At 34.5% G+C, this 20,661-nt stretch overlaps 1 protein-coding gene across 1 annotated transcript; it reads right to left on the bottom strand.

The window, feature by feature from the left end:
* Positions 1-3,675: 3,675 nt before the first annotated feature.
* LOC125036491 (palmitoyltransferase ZDHHC17-like) lies at positions 3,676-18,990 on the bottom strand. The gene is made up of 15 exons (XM_047629116.1): positions 18,887-18,990; positions 16,820-16,910; positions 14,913-15,053; positions 14,540-14,661; positions 14,355-14,432; positions 14,047-14,256; positions 13,629-13,791; positions 13,285-13,410; positions 12,844-13,044; positions 12,433-12,594; positions 11,754-11,910; positions 11,431-11,565; positions 10,586-10,692; positions 10,157-10,219; positions 3,676-9,031 (listed from the first exon to the last, which is right to left on the bottom strand). The coding sequence occupies exons 2-15, from the start codon at positions 16,883-16,885 to the stop codon at positions 8,837-8,839; spliced, it is 1,926 nt and encodes a 641-aa protein (XP_047485072.1). The 5' UTR covers positions 16,886-16,910; positions 18,887-18,990; the 3' UTR covers positions 3,676-8,836.
* Positions 18,991-20,661: the final 1,671 nt, after the last annotated feature.

Raw genomic sequence — 20,661 nt, forward strand, 5'->3', positions numbered from 1 at the left:
AGCTCTTGCTTACACCGTGGAGTCTGGAGCGCCTTCTGGTAATCTGGCCACCGCAAATTACCAGAATTGAGACAGTTCTAAATAGCTGACACAGGCCAAGCAACATATATCTCACTGAACTGAACTGAATATATGAATTGTTGTTCTCCACCTTTCATAGTGCATAGTTCACGTGGGCTAAAGTCCCTCCCACCCAGCAAGAACGGCGGGCTGTGGGTCCCTCTGGGTTGGCGACCGCTGGGACTCAAGTGGGGAGAGGGGGTTACCCGTCATCCCATTTGGGTCCCAGCGGCCGCCAACCTGGGGTGATGCTTGTGGGGGAAAGTGTCAGGGAGACCTGCAGGCGGATTATGGGACCTGCAGCCAGCCAACCTCTTATATATGGGGCGGCGTCGGTAGGGGTGGCAGAGGTGGCGCCCACCCGAAGTGACTGCACGAGGTTAGACCTCAAGGTGGGCTGTCAGGGTGGGGGCTTGGAACGTCCGTTCCCTGCGACAGGACGATTGGTTACCACTACTGTCGAGGGAATTGAAGCAGCTTAGGTGAGAAGACCTGGCAGCGGCACAATTAGTGTGGGTGGCTACACTTATTACTGGTCGGGCCGCAGCGATGGCCACCATCTCCAGGGAGTAGCCATACCCATCTCCAGCAGACTTCAACTCTCGGTAGTAGAGGTCACTCCAGTTGATGAGCGTATTATGGTATTGAGACTGAAGCTTTCACTTGGCTTCATGTCTCTTATTGCTGTATACGCTCCTACGGATGTATATAAACTTGAGGTGAAAGAGATGTTTTATGCCAAACTTGCATCTGTGACAGACAGTTGTCCTCGGCGAGATATTCGTATTGTTCTGGGTGACTTCAATGCGGTATCTGGCTGCGATCGAGCTGGCTATGAGATGTCTGTTGGTCCTCATGGCTCAGGAGCTGATGCTGGCAGCGAGAATAGCCTCCTTTTCCGTGACTCTGCTAGCTAGGATTTCTGGCTCCTGGTATCAGCGTTCTGACCCGCATCGTTGGACTTGGTACAGCGAAACGGGTAGTGTGGCCAAGGAGATCGACCACATCCTCGTTAGCACTCGGTGGAGGATCCTCCAGAACTGCAGGGTGTATCGAAGCGCCGAGCTATGTGGAACTGATCATAGATTAGTTGTGGCTACTCTCCGGGTCCACTTAAGAACCCCCTTCGCCCAAATGAACACCCTAGGGTGTTTCATTAGGACAGATTGAAGGAGGACGAGTGTGCCCGGGGGTTTGCCGAGGCTATCTCTGGTCGTCTCACAGCACTTGAGGGCCTGACAGACCCTGTTCTTCTGTGGGTTACCTTCAAGCCTGAAACACTTGATGTAGCACAAGAATCCATTGGTGAACGTCCAAGAGCAAGACAGAATTCCATATCGCAGGAGACACTGGAAGCCACAGATGCTTGTCGTGTGGCTCGATTGTCAGGGGATCGCAACTTGCACTGTTCTCTGGTGCGCAGGACTAGGTCACTGTTGAGAAGGGATAAGGAACAGTTTATCAGTAATCTTGCAGAGGAGGTCGAAAGCCATTTATTACTAAATGACCTCAGATAATCTCAGATCCTGATGGGGTGCGTGTGCGTTGGGCTGAGTATTTTGAACAGTTGTATCAGGTTGATCCATCAACAGTTAACATGGATGCAGGCAATGATGAGATTCCTCTGCCAGACCCACCCATCAGCGAGGATCCATCCTCCCTGACTGAAGTCAGGTGGGCGATCTCCAAGTTGAAGAGTGGTAAAGCAGCAGGTGTTTGTGGCATCCCAGCTGAATTGTTAAAGGCTGGTGGAGAACCTATGGCAAGGGGCTTGCATGCAGTCCTGTCTGCCCTCTGACAGACTGGTACCATTCCCCCTGACCTGCTGAGGGGTGTGGTCATGCCTCTCTGGAAGGGGAAAGGGGATCGGTGGGACTGCAGCAATCACCGAGGCATTGCACAACTTAGTGTACCAGACAAGGTACTAGCACATATCCTACTGAGACGTATCACAGACCACCTGCTGAAGCACCAAAGGCCGAAGCAATATGGATTCACTCCTGGTAAGTCCACAATAGACCGCATCCTGGCGCTTCGAATCATTGTAGAGTGCCGTCGTGAGTTCGGACGTGGGCTGCTCACAGCCTACATCGACTTCAACAAGGCGTTTGATATGGTGCATCACGGATCACTCTGGGAGATCCTGAGGCTAAGAGGACTTCCAACAAGGATTGTTGGATTAATAGCAAACCTGTATACAGTCACTGAGAGTGCTGTAAAGTGTGGTGGGGGCCTGTCGAGCTTCTTCCCTGTTAGTTCAGGCATGAGGCAAGGCTGTGTTCTTGCACCAACACTTTTCAACACTTGCATGGATTGGAGACTGGGTAGAGCTACAGCCCAAAGTCACTGTGGAGCAACTCTGGGCAATATCAAGGTTACATACCTTGACTTTGCTGATGATGTTGCCATTCTATCTGAATCTCTGGAAACCCTAGTGGCGGCTCTTGATGCATTTATCAATGAAGCGAAGCCCCTGGGGCTAGAGGTCTCCTGGACCAAGACCAAGATCCAGGATTTTGGGGGCCTACTAGGAGACCCTGTGCAGTCAGTACATGCTTGCAGTGAAAACATCGAAGTCACAGAGAGTTTTATGTACCTCGGTAGTGCAGTTCACGACTCTGGGCTGTCAGATCAGGAAGTCAGTAGACGGATTGGCCTGGCAGCAGGGGTCATGAAATCTCTTGACAAGAGTATTTGGAGATGCTGGTACCTGTGCAGAAGGACCAAGCTACGTGTTTTCAAGGCCCTGATACTGCCAGTTTTACTATATGGTGAGACCGGTACAGGACCTGTTACTTGCACAATCCGTGATCACCAACTCAGGCTATATGGCCACTTGGCTCGCTTCCTGTAGGATGACCCTAACCCATCAGGTTGTCTCTATCAGAGACAACCCTGGGTGGAGGAGGCCTGTGGGACGACCGAGAAGGTCTTGGCTTGAACAGATTGATCAAGCCTGTCGTGAGGAACTAAAGATGGGCCAGGCCCCTGCCTGGCAGCTCGCCATGAGGGACTCTCATAGGTGGAAGCAAAGGGTAGATGCGGCTATGCACCCCTGCCGGCGTTAGCTCCCAAATGATGATGATGATGATGCATTAAGAATTTTGCTGTCGTCTTCTGTCCTCTACAAAATGTGAATGTGTATTATTATATTAGAGAGATGTTTTAGTATCTTTGTAATCAAATATTGATGTTTCCTGTCATAATTTTTTTGGTTTTACATCTTGACAGGTGAACTTATTCAACTTAAGATTTGGTAACCTAAAATGCATGTTGCAAATTGTTTTCTTTTTAAACAAAGTGAATATGAGGTTAATAAGGTTAATAAAATACCTTGCCAATAAATACCACAATGTAAATTAAAATATGATGGAATTGAACTTTGTTTTAACTATTTTTCTATTTTAATGCAAATTTTCAACATTAACCAGTAATGTTATCAAAGTCATCTTTTTGTCAACTTTGGATATTCATATAGTTCTGTTATATCATTACTTAATATGAATAATTTCCTTCTTGTATCAATGTGTGGCTAAACATCATGCCTACATTGGAACCAAACTTAGTTGACTATCAACAGAAAATTTCATATTCAAGGATAAGAAAAAAAACAGATTCATAATGTGAGTTTACTGACTATCCTAAAGTTCCAATACAAGATGAATGACTGATAGCTATGTACATGAGGAAAAATATGACATTGATTTCAGAGTGAAAACTGCAAATAAAATATAAGCATTTGTGCAACTGATCACTTCCTTAAAGCAGAGGGAGTGGAGGTAGGATACGATGGCTAATATAAAGTTTGGGGGGACAAAGACCATCAACTATGACAAGATCATAATCCGTAAGCACTTGATAAATAATCATGAAGGCATTGATTTTTAATTGCTCCATTACTTATGAATCTTCTGGACATACCAGACTGATACATGTCAAGGCACTTACAAAATGAAAATCATGAAAGTCACTAATCTTACAGACCAGATCTTTTCGGTATTATCAATTCCATGTTAAGATTTTTACTCTTTATCTTAACGCTACCTCTATGGGATATAATAGGGGTTTTGAAATCATATACTGTAAATGTTAACTAATTATAGATTTTTACAGATCAATATTCATACTAATATTATTTCTAATATCTCCATTACGCTAAGGGAGGTTCTGTGTATGAGTAAATTGCCTGTACATAAAGCCATATACGCCTTGCATAACTATTATCTTAAGCTTACTGTATCTAATCTTACCACATCAACATACTTAAACATTGCATAGTGTGATCCAGTGCTTCCGCTGTTCATTACTTGAACAGTCAATCAAAGTACTGATAAAAATGAATGACTGATATGAGAAGGTGAAGCATTGGCAATAAATAATGACTATGTACAAAATCTTAAACACCTGCAGTTTATGAGGAGTTACATAACTATTTACATTTATATGGATAATATTGTTGTGCAAACAATCACCAGCTGACATACACATAAGCAATACAGAACATGGAAGTTATTGTTTGTAACCATTTTGGTTTAACTTTGAAGTCAAAGCACAGCAAGGTAGGTCATAACACTACATTTAGAAGGGCATTGTATTCTATTATTAAAAATCAGACCATCATTATCTTGAAAAGTGCAGAATACTTACATTAAGATATCATTTAAACATGAACAAGAGTATTATTACATATTTCACACATTCTTAAGTTGTAAAAATTAATTGTTCCTCTATCATGCATAATCCCCTATAAAAATACTAACTGCATTATAAAATATTTACCTTTTGTTAACATGTGTGACAAAAGTCACATAATTCATTCAATGTAGTGTCCAAGTTGTGTTGTGCTGCTTAGACACAAAATGCAAACAAATTCTATACAAAAAGGTTGAAGTATCTCACAATTTTATTGTATAGGCATTGAAAATACAAACAGTTACAGAACACTCCACATGTGCAACTGCATTACTGTACTACTAATAATGGTTTCTCCTTCTTTCTAAATATGTGTGTATTTGTATAAGGGAGAGAGAGGAAGAGGGAGAAAGGAAGAAAGGGATAGCACATGTGCATGTAGTAAGTATATATGTATGGGTACTGGCAATTCCTGTGTTGCATTACCTTAAGTTTCCTCTAGCCTGTGTGTGTCAGCTTTCATGCATGCAAATATGTTTAGCAACTAATTACAATGAAAGCATTTTATGAAAAGAGCAAAACATAAGGAACAATTACAGTTGAATACCATTACACAGTTGTACATAGCCTGAACAACAAAACATGAAGGTCTGTAACATTAACCTATTTTTTCTTCAGACAAGATAAAGATACAGAAGTAAATCCAATAATATAGGAGCCCTTTTCTATACTGGTCTACTAATCCCTGCATGTCCCTCTGTACTGATTAGTTTCATTAGTCATTGTTGCCAAATGCCTCCTATAAAAATATTACACCAAGTCATAGTAATTTGCCATTATATCTCTGAAGGAACATAGTGCATCACAGACAAATTTCACCTTATGAAATGCATTTGAGTTATTGAATATACCCAAACTCATCAAAGATAAAGATTTAAAGCAATCTTAATCAACAGATGGTGTTGAAACTGTGTAACCTACATGTTTCTAGACACTGGTTCAAAGTCTACCTGCCTATATAAGTCCTTTGAAAAAAGGCACCATCCTTGCCGTCCCTGCTATTATGAACAAGGAAGTGCATGACATAAGACTGATCAATCACATTTGTTCAAACACTATTATGATGATGAATGACTATTACATATCTGCTTAACAAAACAGAAACTAAATCACAACCAATGAAACCATTTCTGACAGCACAATAAAACTACTCTTCAATACTTAAAGAAAAAGAAAAAATATTTCTAAAAGGGAATATTTGTATTCACAAAAGATCTGTAATTGTGACAATTCATTTCTTTTAGAATAACAATGGAATTATGTTTTTGGAATGTTCTACAGCCTCAACTCACCCTTCAGTATTTGTTTTATCATAAACTTGTGCAAGGGTTCTTTGAAATTCAGTCTCTACTTTAAACTTGTTGACCTAAACTATGGAAATAAACTGAACACTTTAAAAGGAATTGCTACATGATAAATGTGGGAATAAAATTATAACTATGGAAACAAACTGAAAAAATCTTATTTTTAAAAAGTATAATTATTTCTACAATGATGAGGCTGCAGGGAAATATGGCAAAACAAACACAGGTAAAACCAAAATTTCTAAATATTCTTACTGTTAACACTACTTAATAATTTTTTCTGAAATATTTACTATAAATGAACAAACTGGAATAAAAGTACTTTTCCTTAACCCAATGGCGAAGGGTCACGCCTATAGGCGTCATAACAATACGCTCGAAATGTGGCTTATGGCTGTCCGCCGCTGCGGCACGCCAAAGCGCCTCGAGGCAATGATTCGGCTTGATGTACCGAATTCACACGCTCAAAGTCGCGCGTTGCCGTGGTTCGCCAGAGCGTAGAGTTTTTTTTAGTTTTCTATACCCATCGCCAATGGGTTAAATTGCAAAAATTCATGACAAAATTTGCAATTTTCATAATATCAAACAAACACAATTCATCTGACTTATAACCATGACAGTAAAGCTTTTGAGGCAATCCGCAAGTACTCACTGAAAAATAAGATTATCATTAAAAATGCATGACTAGGAATTTGGATCTGTTCATTGTCTTCTTTTTTTTTCAAATCTTAATTTATACAAAAACATTGGATGCAACCATTATCCCACTTGCTAAAAAACACAGTTTGAATCAATGGTGAATTTCTCATTCACTATGGGAAATGTTTTCAATAACCAAATGCAAGAAGCTTATAATAATTTGCCTTTGCTACAATATAAAGATGGGCTGTAATACATCTTTTGCACAAAATTTGTATATCTTTGTGTCACAAAATTACTACATTCATAAATATCAATGCCTTGTTACATAAAAAAAATTTGTGCTATAACTTCTTCCCTTTTACCTCATGATAAGTCCCAGCATTGGAAACTGCAGTTCTACTGATATTTCTAAAATACAAGTTATTTACAGAATATATATTTTTCATCTTTTTATTGTTGCAATTCATAAAGATGTTAATCATTTAATACTTAACCATATGTCTGCGTAGCCAAATAAACCTCACAAAAGCTACAGTAGTAGCTGTATACAATAAGGACACTAAACCTTTGATACTTGGCTCATAGAACTTCTCATTAGTAGTCTAAAATACCATTTCAATAGGCAAAATAGAAAATAAATAAGAAAATGGAAGAGAAAAATATTGTCTCTTATTTCAATTGAATATGCAACATTTAACGGTCACCTTGTTATGAAAATGACGAGGATTCTTTCCTAATATCAAATGAATCCATTACCAGTTGGAAAATGATACCCTAAAGTCTGAACATTTACTTAGCTCCTTGGCTTTCTGACATTCTCATGTTTCCTTTAAGATAAAAGGTTTTCAAATGCTGTAAATAAATGAAAATGTAAAATAATGCAGTCTATAAAAATACTGTATCATATTACCATAAACAAGGAAAAAGGCATTATCTTGACCTGGTATAGTCTAAACAGCTATCTAAAAGTAACAATAAAAGAAACCACTTCCAAGAATGGCATAAAAAAGACACAGTGAACTCTATACAAATGATTGTCCTACAAAATAAGATGCCTTGTTTGGAGTTATGACTAATAACTGCTCATTACCTACACTATAAAAAAATGGGATATCAGACAGATTGTGTATCACTCAAAATATATGATATGATTGTACTGTATTATATACGAACATACTTTATTTCGGCCATTAGTATTAAGCTGCACATCATCTATTTTACAAAACAACATATTAGTTTCAATGTCTCACATAAAATGAACAAAGTATAGAAAATGATAGTCAAAACTCCCAACTTCCTATCTCAAATAATCAATGTCTCAATTCAACTGCTGAAAATGCTTGCAGTCTCAACCTTCAATCAGTTCATCCATCATGACTGGTCGCTTTTGTTCACACATTTAATGTCAATCTATTCTTTACATAATAAAATAAAATCACATAATTATAAAAATGCAAATTGAGCAAACAAGCCATGAATGAAAGCTGCACACTGCAGGCAATACACTGGAGCTCATCTTTGGTGTCCTCACAACATCTTACAAATATAAAAAGAGACAACTGGCCAAGGGTTATATAAATAATGGAATATTTGTGACTAGTTGACTATACCTTAAAATACCTTGGATTTCTGACTCTGATCTTTGGTACTATGTTCTTGGTAACAGCTGAAACCCTTCTATATCTGCTCTTCTTTTCTGTAAATAGGGAGTTATAGAGAGCCAGAGAATCTGTCATTCTATATGGAATGTTACATTTAGTACATTTACTATATATTTATATCAATCAAAGTTAAGATACAAAAAGTTGTATAGCAATATTACTATCTTTGTTTTGTAGGTAGAAGTACAAAGAAGATAATAGAAGTTACATACAGAAGATTAATTCAAGTCTGACACATCTAAAGAGATCTACTTTTCTTCTATCATACTTCAAATATAAAGTATTTGAAAGTTAACAAACAGAAAAATCCATTCATGCACCACACCTATAACAGATAATGAGTAAGGGTATGGTAATTTAACTTCTTCCTAGATATGAAATAGTAAATGTAATAATGGATGGATATAAAAAGCAGAATGACAGTATGTCAGATCAGTTCAAATTTCACTTGTAACTCTCCAGTGTGACTGTCAGAAATTAAACATATTGATACATGTCTGACTGAGAAAGAAGTGGTTGTTTATCTTCAGCTGATTCAGAGAGGGTATATATGTGAAGCCAGTCTGTTTTGTCTGGTTTGAGGAGACCAAAGCATTGCCAGTTAAGTAAATCTTGGAAGTTCTTCCAGATTCCACGGTGGAAAGGTGATCGCACTTCACCCTTCTTCCCAACCTGCAGGAGAACATAGCAGTTACAAACAGTACTTAATATCTTATTCTATAAAACCACCTTTAACTTTCAAATGTACTAAGAAAAAAGTAGCAATTATACCCTATGGTATTTAGTCAACTTATGTCAGGATATTAACTTTCCATCTTGAATTCTATCCTCAAATATTCAAGTTCAGATATGTTCTATTTTATGGTTCTTGCAAACGGTTACATTATATATTATTGTGATTACAAAGAGGTCAGGGTTCAAACTGTATCATAGTTTTAGTTAATGGTTCAGTTATATTTCTTAACAAAAAAAAAAAGGAAATGCTACTTTATTTCAGTTCATAAAACCTTTGTCAATGCAAACATTTGTTATATTAGTAATGCCTGCACAGAAATTAGTTTTCTTAATTATTCTTCACAGATTTTCTGAGATAAACTTTTTGTTTTCTATTCAGCCCCCTTTGAAGTATACCTCAGAATTAGCTAATCTGAAACACTGAAGAAATTGTGTAAAAATAATATTTCTTAACTGATAATACTTTCTTAGATTTCTTGTGCATTATAGTGATCCTACATTTTTTATTGGACTATATATTACATTTCAATATGGTATGGCATAGAGATGTGAAGTCAAATTATATATATCAATAATATGGGTGAATCAGATGTAGCTTTCAGAATAGGCTGAAAAAGAGAGAATATATTAGGTATAATACCCATTGGCAGTATACCCTAAAGAACCATTTCCTGCCTTTTGGTCCTTGGTAGGCCTTGTCAGCTTAATTTCATTGCTATTAAATATTGAGATATATAAGTTTTCTTTACAATAAAAAATATTATCGACAAGCTATGGGTAAAAAAAAAAAAAATACCTGTAAGAAATTAGCAGATAATACAGTTGAGAATTGTATCAGTTGATAGGTTTGCATCAACAGACATTAAAATAAAGGAAAACATATACATATAGGTTCTAGGTGTTTTAGTTACTCAGTATCAATAAGTTCAGAAGGGATTTCTTTGGTTACATTTATATTACATTTCCTGATCATAACTCTCCCTCTCTTCCTCTCTTAAAAAATAAGAAACACACAAACAAGAAATAAAGACTAAAATATACAAACATATAAAAAGTACACACCTGGAAATGTTTGTATCGGTAGCAGTTCATTCTTTCATTAGTTGTCATACCCAAAATCAGGACCTTAAATAAGAAGATGATCTATTAAAACTCTATTAACAATAAGTAATTTTCATGAATAGTCTAATCAACACTTAACATCTTAAAAGATTTCCATCTAATTGTTACTCAACCCAGTGGATCCAGGTGATGTGACCATCATGAAAGCCAATTTCATTATGAAAAAAATTGGCTGGGGGCCAGAAATATGCCAGAAATAGGCAGGCAACTAGGTACCTGAATCCAACAGGTTAACACTTTTACATCTTAAAATAATTTCCATCAATTCATTATTAAACACTTTTAAACTTCATTTTCTCCTCTAGATATTAATTGTGTTAATAAACGCATTATAAAATGACTCCTAGTAATACATGAAATAATATATACCTGGTACAGCTGGCATCCAAGGAGTGTTGCAACCCAAGCAGCATGCAAAATGGCATTGGCACCAACCCATGCCACCCAGGGTTCACATGTTGCTATTGACCCTAGACCTGTTTCAGACAAAGGAAGAATTAGTCTCTGACCTGGACTTACTCCCCTGCTAAGATAAGTGGTGTGCACAAGAAACAGATCATTGTTTGTATTTGCCTAGAAATGAAACATGGGTAGAAAGGAGGCAAACAATGCCATGTCCACATAAACACATGAAAACATTTGGATATGGGTGATCAATGTTGTTTAATTAGACTAAGCTTTCATGTACCTCCATAGTAAGAGTTAGGAGTAGAATATCCTGTACAATCTGACAAAGAATATCTGCTATGACCACTAATTGGAAAGGAGGGTCATGTATCCTGAGGTGATTGGTCTGTTACTGCTCTCTGGGCCTATGCCACTACTACCAAGATTTAGGCGCTGCTACTGTCTGACACATTTCTTGTTTATTTCCAGTGAATATCCATTTTCATGTTACCACTTTTTCTTATTCTAATCTGAAAACTTACAGCAATTGAATTATAGGCTGTTTAAAAGCTAATCAATCAACAAACAACAAACTGATGATTAAGATCACAGTGATAAATTAATAGTAATCTAATGATGATCATCATCATAATCATAATAATTATCAAAAAATAAAAAAGGTAATACTACTACTGCTACTACTACTAATAACAATAATAACAACAACAACAATAATAACTATGATAATAAAATTTACCAAAACCAAAATTTTCATTACTTTTTCATCACTCACTTTCCCTATATTGTATCACAAAAGAGTCACTTACTGGACCAAAGCCCCTGTTTGGAAATGTAAACGTTGCAAGCACCATTCCAGAAGTAAAAGCAGCCTTGGAGGACAAAGCAGCACATCATACACAGCATTACCAGGTATCCAATGAAATACTTCAAATTGTTTGCTCCTGAAAAGGGGAATGGAAATAGTTTGTTATTCTTAATAACCCTAAATATCCCCAAACAAGTAATTACAAGAAAAAAAAAAAAAAAAAATTACAAATATCTCATATATATACAGATACATTTTAGTGAAATATATATCATTACAAAATATGTAAATATAAAAATATATAGATATATAATTGAAATCTACCTATGCAGTTTCCAACCCATGGGCAGTGATGGTCAAACTTTGCAATACAGCGGTTACAAACAGAGCAATGTTTTGAACGTATTGGACGTCGAACCAGACAAGTTGAACAAAACCATTGGGGATCAAAGCCATCTCTCTCTGCTAATTCAATTATGGTCTGGAAATGACAAAATGGTAACAATATTATTTATAAGAAGCATTTTCTGGTAATAGCTACAACTAAAGCCAGAGACTACCACACACATCACTTGGCACACATTTTTTTTCTCACTTCTACTTTCTGTCCTTGAGTTAATGGACTTTCAAATGGCAAAGATAAAAATTCTTAATTACATATGAATACTTACAAACACAATTAGCTTTAGTTATATATATATATATATATATATATATATATATATATATATACTTACAAAACAAAATTAGTTTATGAAATACTACAATTTAAATGATAATTTACAACTATATTTTGCAATTACATTTGGTTATGTACTTCTATTAGATTCAATTAGAATGACTAATGCAGTATGTGTAATCTATATGGTTACAAGTCTGAGCAAACCTGAGTTAGAAACAGAGGCCATATTTGTTATAAAAAATCTCCTGACAAAGATCAGATTGACAAGAGAGCATTAGCAAAAATCAATCATCATCCATACAAGACATCTATTAATCTCACTTGGTACTTCTGTGCCTGATCAGCTGTAATGACTCCTGGATCTCCTCTCCATGCTCTCATGAAGTTATACCACAGAATAAGTGATGAGAGAAGAAACAGAGATGTGCATTCAAGGCCTGAATATGGATGAATGTACAATATCCATGTTACATAACACCAGAACTGAAAAAAGAAAACAATACAAATTATCACTGCAATTATTTTAATTTGATATACTTGAAAAATTATTTATCTAAATCTTATAAACCTAACAAACTGAGAATAATAGCATTATAAATTGAGCTTGACAAAAACTTATCTAATACTTTGGTAATTATTGAATAAGTTAACATATGAATTAGAATAAGTTCACATATGAATTAGAACTCAGGAAACAGATGAATCAGTTTCCAAAACTGGACTTAAGTTTACCTTTGTTGCAAGGTACACTGCCATGGGCATGACAGTCATCAGGCGTTCATCGAACAGAATTCTCGAGATGCCATAGACTACAAGATACACTGTCATGAAAAGGGCAATCTTCAGAAGATAGAGCATGTCCAGTTGTAACACAAGCCCAACAATGTAAAATACAATAAATGGTGTGCTGATCATCGTCCAGTACCGGAGACTCTGTTGAATTTAAGATTTATAAATTGTCTTTTGTATATATATAAAAAACACATGCACTTACAAACATGAATATATATTGATTCAAAACTGCATACACATTAAAACATACCTATACAGATATACTTTTGAATTAACATAATTTTTACTATAAAAATTTAAAAAGTATGAAATCTTAAATTATGAATGTCTAAAAAATAAATAAACAAATATATATATATGTTTACTGCAATAATTACTAACCTTATCACTGGAAATTCGATAGCAGATATTTCTAGATGATTTCTGCATTTCTTGCAGTTTATCTAGTACTTTCTTATCCAGCCACTGTGTTTTTCTCTTCATTATCAGGCTGTATGCTGATTCACCCTTTAGGAGTAATATGGAAAGTATTAAAGTAATACTAGCTGAACTGATATAACCATGTAACCTTCATGAATTAATGATGAAATATCAGAAAATATGTATCAGAATGTCAGAGAAAAAAATATGAAGGTAGTATATATTGTACATGAAAAGATGCTGAACAAAAAAAACTATTACAGGAATAAATTAATGTTATCCATTGATAATATATTTTATCTTACCTGAGAATTTGCAATATCAACATTGGCCCCATGGTTAACTAATACACTGACTGCCATGTGATTTTTTGCTATAACTGCCCAGTGCAATGCTGTGTTACCATGTAAACGGTCTGCCATAGAAGTACTAGCTCCAAAAGTCAGTAGCAGTCTTGTGGGATCCAGGCTGCAGTATTATAGAAACAAAGTATATTTTAAAACATAATTTAACAAAGAAAAGGACAAAATAAGTATTTTATCAACTCCTAAAATAAATCTATAAATCACTTGATGAGTTACTACTATTGCACTCAACTTTGTACAAAATCAAACAATATTAACCACATCTTGCTCTATACCCTATTGGAAGTATTCTAGCCACTGTGACCAAAAATATATGCAGTAAACACTAGATCACAATGAATCAACCCAAAAAGCTGACCTGGTGACTCTGTATGCACTCCACATGAGAGGTGTCATTCCATTCTTGTCCATGAGATTCACATTGGCACCCTTTGCTACCAGGTAAGCAACAATAGCTGTATGACCAAACTGTGCTGCCAAGTGTATGCAGGAGCAGCCCTCACCATCACGCATTGAAGAATCAGCCCCATACTTCATAAGTAGAACAACCATACCTAGGTGGCCTTGTCTGTAATAAATAATTGATACAATTCACCTTAGAAAAGTCTCATCTCTATCACATTTTTTTTTTTATAATAAACACGCAATGTCATTATAAAGTCTTACCTTGTTGCCCAGTGCAAAGGGGTAGACATAAGCTCTCCACCTATGGCATCCACTATTGCTCCTTTAGAGATGTAGTATCTGAAATCAGCATGTCATAATTTTTTTTTTGCTTTGTTTTCTTGTATGTTCACATATTGTTTCTATATTAATATAATCTAAGAATAAACTGTTTAACATCATTGTACCTCACAATATCTCTTCTGTTGTTGATCGATGCCCAGTGTAGTAGTGTGACATTTTCATTATCTCGTTTATTTATATCATAACCACCTTCAATCAATTCCTTACATCTCTCCAAAGCTCCGTACTGAAAAATATTGTCAAATATATCAAAACAAAGGAAGAAATATAATATCAAAATTTAACAAAATAAACTGGAACTATATCCTGCTTAACTTTCAGTGAGGTGAAGAAAAAGCAATTCAATATATACAAATATTTTGCCCTGACCAAATAAATAATTACAAACCATCACCAAAACAGTAATAGTAATCATCATAAGAAATGTAAGTTACACCATAAAAGAATGATAACAACTTTACTCCAAATTATGACTACCTGTGTTGCTTTGACAATGTCAAACGAAGAAAAATCTGAGTCATTCGTGGGCCGACTGCTAGGTTCTGAATTCTGAATGCTCCCAGCAGCATCATCTGTCTCTCTCTCGACGCCATACATACCACTTGGATTGCAGGCATCCTGAAAAAGAGAATCTTTGTCAGCTTATAGGAACTCAGAATAACCATTTTAAAATATGGAATCTTAAAATGACAATCTAATCATTATTAATTAATTTGTGCTGAGATAACATCTTTTTTAGCCTCACTACCTGAGAAATCAGTTATGCCACAGCCAAGAACACAGAGAGTGGCAATTTTGTGTTTTCTGTGCTTCTGATCTTTTCCCTAGAGCAGCTGACTCCACATGCACCCAGACACGTAGTTTAGTTTGGCAATGAGGGATCCCATCGTGACTGGGTTAATCATAATGACATAGAGGTGGTTACATTTTCTTATCTTTATCAAGCTTGCCTAAGCTATATATATATTTTGTGGCATTCCAATAAAATATATATCGCCAAATCAAAACCAAAATCAAATAACTGATGCATACAAAACTTTCAGAGCAAATAACGTTTGGCTATTTTTTGTTTCAAGTAAATTCAGTAGTTAATCTCATGTGCAGCCATATTTGCATAGCGAACTTGGTAGTTCTGTGATGGGCCCTATGACATCTAAAATATTATAGTTGTGGCAAAAACATCTAATACCATCCATATAATTAATATGATTACCATAACCAATATTAAGTCTTCCATCACTTATGACACATTACAATTACGAGTATAATTCTAAATTTAAAGATATACCTAATAATCATTTAAAAATCTTCAGCCCTATTTACAGCCTATCACCTTGTTAACTGAATGACTAAGCATCTGGCCTGATACCAGGGATCAAAAGTTTTTTTAAAGGTGTACCAAACAGTGCAGGAAAATTGTGAACTACAAATTTTCATAAACCAATAGTTTTCCAAAAATAGCTAGAAACTCTTACTCTACCATACTGTCAATAAAGTTCCTAGGAATTAGGGGAGACACAGAAAGTAACAACTGAAATTACTGAACTAACACTACATGACCACACAAACAGCGACTCGAGTATAATACATCTGTATTATAGTGAAATTGGTAGTTAAGGCCCCCTACATCAGCAGATTAACAGATGTTACAGAGGTCACGAGAATTGACTTTTCAAACATTAATTGGGGATCTTGTGATATACAATTAGACAATGCTAAAAATTGCTCGCTATCATTTATTCTTAATAAAACTAGCATATATATATACACACCTCTTCCTTGAAATCTTCTACAATATGAAAAAAAATACTCTGATATGAAAAAAAATGAGCAAAAGCATAGAATTATTGTGATGAAGGCAATTTCACAAATTTAGTTAATTATCTTCCTTCACAAAACATTCCTTTCTGCAGAAACAAAATATCCAATTTCCCAAGACATAAGTGAAAAATTACTTTGTAAACAAAAATATCTTTAAAAAATACTAAAGTAGCTAAAAACACAAAGTATAGAAGCAAACTGCTTTCAAAGGGCTAAAAGAAGTGTAATTGGATGTCACATTAAGATCCACTGCAAGTCAAGGATAATATAATTTATAAAGGTAAGAGCGATATTTAATCTGTACAGTAGAGTCCTAAGAACTGGAAGTCACCGATTTGAATTATTTCCATAGCGCACACACCGGAAAAAGTACTACATGAACTTATTACAATAGTATTAGCATGGGCGTGTGCGCTCACCCGAGTCCCTCTCCCACGAGAACTCGTTTCACAAATCCTCAACCCCCTTAACCAGGAGCTCTATATCCTTTTAAATCTCACTCCCAGGTAGCTTTTCTGTAGAAGTATTGATTGGACTCACTATGGAAAGCGAAAATAACTCACCTGCGCCATTAAATCTACGGGATTGCATGACGGGTCCACTTCGCCAACCATGTTTGTTGTTGTCATTTCCCACTCAGCTGTTTGGCGTCGTCTGCAGGGTGTAGCATTTTCGTTAATTTTGGGTTCATTACTTACGATCAACCCCAGCACTTGTCCATTAATGTTAGATTAATGTTCTTTGTCGTTTTAAATTAGTTTTGATATATAATGTAGTTAATTTGATTTCCGACAAGGTGTTCCTCCGGCGGGAATTTCAAATCTGAGATGATGGTAAAATTGCTGATAATGTTAAATGGAAACAATAGTCTTGGTGATAATGGTGAAAACACTGATAGTGGCAGAAGTTGTAGTATTACCAATAGTAGTAATAGTAGTAACAGTAGTAGTAGAAAAAGACGAAATGGTAGTGGTAGCAGAAGTAGTAATAGTAGTAGTAGTAGTAGTAATAGTAATAATAGAAGTACAAGTAGTAACAGTAGAAGAAGAAGAAGACGTAGTAGCAGCAGCAGTAGTAGCAGCAGCAGTAGTAGCAGCAGCAGCAACAGCAGCAGCAGTAGTAGTAGTAGTAGTAGTAGTAGTAGTAGTAGTAGTAGTAGTAGTAGTAGTAGTAGTAGCAGCAGCAGCAGCAGCAGCAGTAGTAGCAGTAGTAGTAGTAGAAGAAGAAAAATAATAATAAGAAGAAGAATAGGTAGTAGTAGCAGCAGCGGCAGTAATAACACCAACAGCAACAATAATAATAACATTAATAATGATAATGATAACAATAATAAAGCCAACAAAAACAACATCAATGATAATAATAATAATAATAATAATAATAATAATAATAATAATAATAACAATAATAATAATAATAATAATAATAATAATAATAATAATAATAATAATAATAATAACGATAATGATAAAAATGTTGATAATAAGGATAATAATGAGAATAATGATGATATAATAATGGTAATAATAATAACAGCATCAACAACAGCAACAACAATAATGATAACAATAACAACAATAACAACAAATAGCAACAACGATAAACACAACAATGATAATGACAATTATAAAGATGATGATAGATAATAATGATAATGCTGCTGCTGCTGCTGCTAATGATAATGATGATGATGATGATGATAATAATAATAGTAATAATAATAATAATAATAATAATAATAATAATAATAATAATAATAATAATAATAATAATAATAATAATGATAATAATAATAATAATAATAATAATAATAATAATAATAATAATGATAGTAATAATAATAATTACAATAATAACAAAAATGACAATGATAATGATAATGCTGCTGCTGCTGCCAATGATAATGATAATGATAATGATAATGATAATGATAATAATAATAATAATAATAATAATAATAATAATAATGATAATAATAATAATAATAATAATAATAATAATAATAACAACAACATTGACAATAATAATGATAATTATAATAACAATAATAATGATAATAATAGTAATAATAATAATAATATTAATAATAATAATAATAATAATATTATAATAATAATAATAATAATAATAATAATAATAATAATAATAATAATAATAATAATAATAATAATAATAATAATAACAACAACAACAATAATAATGATGATAAAAATAGTAAAAGTAATAATAATAATAACGATAATGATAACGATAAAACTAAAAATAATAATGATGCTGATGAGGAACAGAAACAACGAAAGAACAACATCGATGCTGTAGAATTCTTTTGCATATATATCATTCGTAGTACTACTGCTAATCATGATAAGCATACTAATGATAATAATGCCAACCGTGACAATGATGATAAAAGGAACTCTCATTTATAAACAACGACCCAAAGTTAACAACAACTGTACTAGATGGAAACATATATTAATTACGTATACAGTGAATTTATTATTTTTTACATTAGATGAATAATGAAATTGATGACATGAAGTGAAGTCAGATAACACCAACAAAAAAATTACCAATGACAGCAAGAGAAAGGGAGAGAGACTACAAGGTAAATATATAGGGGTCCTTACTATGGCCGATATCTTTTCCATGAACACCGGGGTAGTTCCTAATTTCCTTGGGCACTACTGGATGTTTGAGATGAATTTCCCTTTGTCAGTGTTCAGCCTGTATTAGAACGGTTTTGTCATTCCTTACTACATTACTGTTGTACAGGACTTCTCCCACGAATAGCAAGGATAATAAGGCGACGCCCATCTAAATATTTAATTACTAATGATTTCATACAGATAAGTGAATACATTTTGTGAATAACACAAGTGAATAACAGTCTTCCAGTATATGTCACAGTTCTCTAAAAGCTGACCAAAGAAAATGTTATAAAACTCGGAAACCATAAAAAAACAATACACAGTGTACATTCGCGTATAGCGTTATTCCCCTTCCATTGCCGCACGTGTGGTAGAGGTATCTGACTCCGGTGATAAATAATGCTAAACTAATCAGGTGAGTCTGAAAAGTTTGTGCCATGAAAAACGACCGGAGAGAACCGAGACCGAGAATCTCACTGGAGTGAAAAGAACTACATACACATGGATATAGACTTGCAAACACTCACACGCCCAGAGACACACACTCAGTTGATAATACACCTGGATACAGATTAACAGCGAAACAATGGAACATATTAGAGATACAATGGCGAATGGAATGAGTCTATGAAGCACACTAATGACGGAAACATTATCTTTAATTATGGACGCTACGGAGAAAATACTGCATCATAATTGGACTAATAGACTTGATAATAACGTCGTTGAGGAGAAACATTATACCATATGGATGGAAACACAAGAAGTGACGCGAGGTAACTGAAGACAAAAATGGCTTCTACACTCTGAAAATCACATTTGAGAAAAATGAATTAGGGGAATCACTCTTTTATCACACACACATACACACACGAACACACACACACACACACACACACACACACACACACACACACACATATATATATATATATATATATATGTAAATATATATATAATATATTTATATATATAATATATCTATATCTTATATATCAATATGTGCATATATATGTATATATATGATATAACATATATATATATATATATATGTATATATAATATCATATATATCTATATGTATATATATGATATAATATATATATATGTATATATATAATATCATATATATATGCATATATATTATATAATATATATATGTATATATAATGTCATATATGTATAAACATATGTATATATATGATACAGCATATAATATAATATATTTATAAATTATGTATTTATATAACATAATATATACATATATATATATATATATATAATTTGTATATATAATTATATATATACATATATACACAAACATATGTATTATAGATGCTATATATATATATATATCATATCATATCATACCATGTACACCATATGCGAGTCCTGGAGATATTTTTTTTTTTCCTTTGCATCCTTAATGAGTTTAACCCTTTTCCTCCTTACGTATAATGTAAACAAGCTGCCCTTGCGATTAGTGCATTACGAAATGTAATTTCGTTGGATTTCTGTGCCAAAATGTGTTTTTTTTCAGCTTTGTCAAATTTAATGAGTAAATTAAAACATTTGAGGTCTTTTGGGGGGTTGATCCTCCATCCCCGAACAAAGATTGCACAGTCCACACAGGATTGCACTTCAAGTTTATCAGTGACTGACTGATAATTAGGCATCTCCCAGACAAACTACTAAAGTGTTCTGCAAGTAATTTTAGGTGCACATCACCTAATTGAACCCGCTCCACAACCTTT

This window comes from Penaeus chinensis, chromosome 21, assembly GCF_019202785.1.
Source record: "Penaeus chinensis breed Huanghai No. 1 chromosome 21, ASM1920278v2, whole genome shotgun sequence".
NCBI lineage: Eukaryota > Metazoa > Arthropoda > Malacostraca > Decapoda > Penaeidae > Penaeus > Penaeus chinensis.